Source organism: Rattus rattus, chromosome 4 (assembly GCF_011064425.1).
Source record: "Rattus rattus isolate New Zealand chromosome 4, Rrattus_CSIRO_v1, whole genome shotgun sequence".
NCBI lineage: Eukaryota > Metazoa > Chordata > Mammalia > Rodentia > Muridae > Rattus > Rattus rattus.
In genome coordinates, this window is record NC_046157.1 from 54,992,624 (window position 1) to 54,996,639 (window position 4,016).

Below are 4,016 nucleotides of genomic sequence, written 5' to 3' on the forward strand. Positions count from 1 at the left end.
TGTTGGAGTGGTTATTTTTGTTAGCTCAAACAGGTGATTTACCTGTGTTCAGATGGACTCACTGAAACAATTTTCTTTCTCAGAGCTGACTGTATTATACTGAGATGAAACAAAAGAGAACAGCATCAGTCTGGCTCTCCAAGCATAAAAGGAATAATTAAATATTACAGAAACCTCTTCATATACACATTTGCTACCAAGCATTGATTAAGTGCCTGATCCTGCCCACCCTTGCCTTCCCTTATCTGGGATAAAGACAATGACCTTAGAGAGTCTTTAGTTTATTCTTGATTAAAATGCATCCTATCTATAATAGCTTGTGTGAAAATAAGTATGTTTTAACTGTATTGAGCAAAATGGGAGAGAGACACTGTAGCCTTTTAAATTAACATTATAATAATTTTAAAATTAATGAAGCCTGTCTCCCGGCATCCTAATGAGGCTCTCGAGTAATTGTTAGCCATTTTTATTAGAGTAAAACTTTTAGGAATAATTCTAGCCCAATTTACTTAAAAAGGGTCTCTGTTGGCTGTGAACACAGTTCCAGTCAATGTGCATCTAACTTTGCTGCCTTGGTGCGGTAAAAGGGCCCTTTCTCCTTCCTATTTTCTTCGTGCTCTGGTACATTAAGGGAAGCTGAGGATCTCCTCCTGATTTGGATAAATCTTCGTGTCCTTTTCCTTAGCAGGTCTTCTCATTGCTATTAGGAGAAGCTCTGAAGGAGCAGCTCCCCTTATCAGAAGCCCCGTTAGCTGAGGAAGAGTGACTCACTAAGTTATGTCAAAAGCATATTAAATGCCAACAATAAACCAAACCTGGTGTGAGCTTGCAGTCAGCCCTGGCCGGAAGGGAGAGAGAGTGTGTTGGTGGGGCAGTGGTATGTTTGGAGTTGTGGCTGGATGGACACTCATCAGACGCAAGAAGATAAATGGGGAATGAAATGTGGGTAAGGATGACCAACAGCTTTGAAGTCGTCAACTGCATTCTTAACCCAGACTAAGTACAGTGCAGGAGACTTATGATTTGGTTACCAAACTACTAAATGTCCTTTACGAGGGAGAAGGCTTCTCGAAGGACAATTAACTCGGAGATTCACAGGATGTTCTAAGGCAAGGTGGTGTAAGCCAAAGAAGCCAAGGGAGCCAGCAAGGGGAACCCCACCCATGAACAAGGGTATATAAAAGCCCAGGAGCCCGAAGCAGCATTCAGAATTCAGCTAACGCCAAGGACACAGTGCCACCCTCTCTCTGCCATCATGCCTTTCAACTGCTCCACAAGAAATTGCTCTTCCAGGGCAGTTGGAGGACGTTACGCTGCTCCAGTGGGCCCAGTTACCACAGCTTCAGCCCGTGATGCAGACTGCCTGAGTGGCCTCTACTTGCCCAGTTCCTTCCAAACTGGGTCCTGGCTCCTGGACCACTGTCAGGAGTCGTGTTGTGAGCCTAGTGTCTGCCAGCCAACGTGCTACCAGAGAACTTCCTGTGTCTCCACTCCCGTCCAGGTAACTTGCAACCGACAGACTACCTGTGTCTCCAATCCCTGCTCTACTCCCTGTAGCCGGCCACTCACTTTTGTGTCCACTGGCTGTCAGTCCCTGGGAGGAATTTCCAGCTCCTGCCAACCAGTGGGAGGCGTTTCTACCACCTGCCAACCAGTGGGAGGCGTTTCTACTGTCTGCCAACCAGTGGGAGGCATTTCTACCGTCTGCCAACCAGTGGGAGGCATTTCTACTGTCTGCCAACCAACCTGTGGAGTCTCCAGGACATACCAGCAATCCTGTGTGTCCAGCTGCCGAAGAACTTGCTAAGTGCATGAGAGCCAGTGAGCCAGTTGAGTCTCCGTGCCCTGCCAGCTGTGTTCCCAGGACCTTCCTGTATGCTGCCTGAATATTTCATCGTGCTATTGACTGCCAAGTTGCTGGCTGCTAGCTCTGCCCAAGCTGCCTTCATCGGCACTCTAAAATGTTTCTTGCCAGCACTAAGATAACTTTAAGGTTTGATTTCCGGTTCTGTGTCAGCTTCTCAAAGCTTCCAGAGGCTTCGCCACCTCAGTCCAGTCTGAGGCCTCCCGATGCGTCCAGAGGCTCTCCCGCCAACAGCCCATGTCTTCACCTTGCTGCTTTATTGCCTGGCTTCTGCTTTTGTGCCTCGGAAAGAGGGAGCTTGTTGCTGTGTGTATTTCTCAATAAACTCGCATTAGTTGGCATTGCAACCGTGTGTCTCAGCAGCCTTCTTTATTTGCTAGGGGGTTCCGTTATTTGCGAATCCTTCTTTGCTGATCAGGTCCTGACTTCCTTCTGCTTCCTGAGCACGGAGGACAGGTGCAGTGATTACGCTCGGGGGCAAGCCAGAGACTGACTACCTTGCGCTTTGTGGTTCAGAGAAGGTGTTCAAGTTAGGGCCGTGGTGAAGCACTGAGATTTGATGACTGATTTGATGTCTACAATTCTCTGAAAATTTGAGGGACCCACAAAATGGCTTCCGTGAAGGTAAAGGAAAGCTGTTCAGGAAGTGAGGGAGTTCAGAGAGAGTTGCAGTAGAGGAGCAGAGTTCAGAGGATTTCCTCGTTGAAAGGCCACCGTGGAAACCTTTGACATGACCGGTCCATGATCAACTGGGCTGGAGGGAGATTGGAGAAGGAAGAATAGTGGATTCTCGGCCTCAGGAATAACTGCATCCAAAGGACTGATGTTAGCTATATCCTCCCCTTGCTCTCTGGAACAAACCTGCGGTCCCCAGACATGATGAGCCAATGATATTTAGTGTATCTGGCAAAAGAGACTTAAGAAAAATGTCAGGGACATTTTATTTCTTAATATTTTTTTCTTCTATGTGGTGCTAAGGACCTAGTGAATGCTGGTCAACTACTGTACCTCTGAGCTACAACCCCAGCTCCTGTCTTGGTTTGCTTTTACCCTCATAACCTCACTTCCTGCTTGCTTTCCCCTGCAATCCGTATCCGTATCCTGGTAGGCCAAGCCATCTGGATGGGCGGGATTCCGCTCGCCAGCTCCCTTCACCTTTCATGAAAAAGTGAGGACGGGCTACCGATGGGTCTGCTTTTGCCCCTGTCATCTGTCATGTCCACAGGCACATCTCAATATGTTCTCTTCCGAACTGCTCCAACAGACACACAAGTGGACAGTCATTCGACGAAATAGGGACTTCTGTGGGGCCAGTGCTGGGAGCCGCAGATGCCTTTTCTGCTGGCAAGCGCTGCTTTGCGGAGATCCCGTGCCTCATCCTCTGCGGCCTCTGCAGAGTGTTTTTCTTATGTCACTGATGGCTTTTCAGAGGCGAAACGTACAGATGATTTCTATATAGATGCAATGTTTTCAATTTTTCCCTCTGCTGACTCTCGTCTTCAAATGTCTGTTTTATCAAAGAGCGTTGGATGTCACTTACGTTCATCTCTCACTAAAGCAAGAAATGGCTTTTGCTATGTGCTCATCCCATGTCCCCCCTCTTCCCTCATTTTTCTTTTAAAGAATTGCTGACTTTCCAAAATGCTCCAGTTCTTCCCAAAATACAAATCTCTCTCTCTCTCTCTCTCTCTCTCTCTCTCTCTCTCTCTCTCTCTCTCTGTAAATGGCACTTCATATATGATTCGAATAATTCAGAGACTGATAGACTTTTATTCCACTCTATTTTATTTTATTTTATTATTTTGCTTTTCAGCTTTCTAGGTTCCAATGAATGGATGGCGTCTCTTTTACTTATGGGACTAATCAGTGCCCATATGTAACATTGATGTATTCATAATAATATTGAGGCGGGTGTGATAGTGTGACACAAAAGTGCTTTGCTGGGGATGTTGGCCGTACTAGGGGCCATCGTGTATATTGCGGCAATCTCACCCAGCCGTTCCTGACCTTCATCTCTGCTTGGCAACTTATTATTACTGCTTTGCTATTAGAACACTTTTATTTATACTTGGACTTTGGAAAGTCCTCTCCGTTCTTTGCCTTATTGCACAGTATATTTTATGTCCGTCTTGGAGAGCCATCTTGAAGACAG

General features: G+C 46.5%; 1 protein-coding gene across 2 annotated transcripts; it reads left to right on the top strand.

Moving 5' to 3' along the window:
* Positions 1 to 1,255: 1,255 nt before the first annotated feature.
* LOC116897989 (keratin-associated protein 11-1) lies at positions 1,256 to 2,120 on the top strand. Of its 2 annotated transcripts, XM_032899392.1 has the most exons (2): positions 1,256 to 1,631; positions 1,692 to 2,120. In XM_032899392.1, the coding sequence occupies exons 1-2, from the start codon at positions 1,256 to 1,258 to the stop codon at positions 1,805 to 1,807; spliced, it is 492 nt and encodes a 163-aa protein (XP_032755283.1). In that variant the 3' UTR covers positions 1,808 to 2,120. The 2 variants fall into 2 exon arrangements, with proteins under 2 accessions (XP_032755283.1, XP_032755282.1); XM_032899391.1 differs by having other exon boundaries at positions 1,256 to 2,120.
* Positions 2,121 to 4,016: the final 1,896 nt, after the last annotated feature.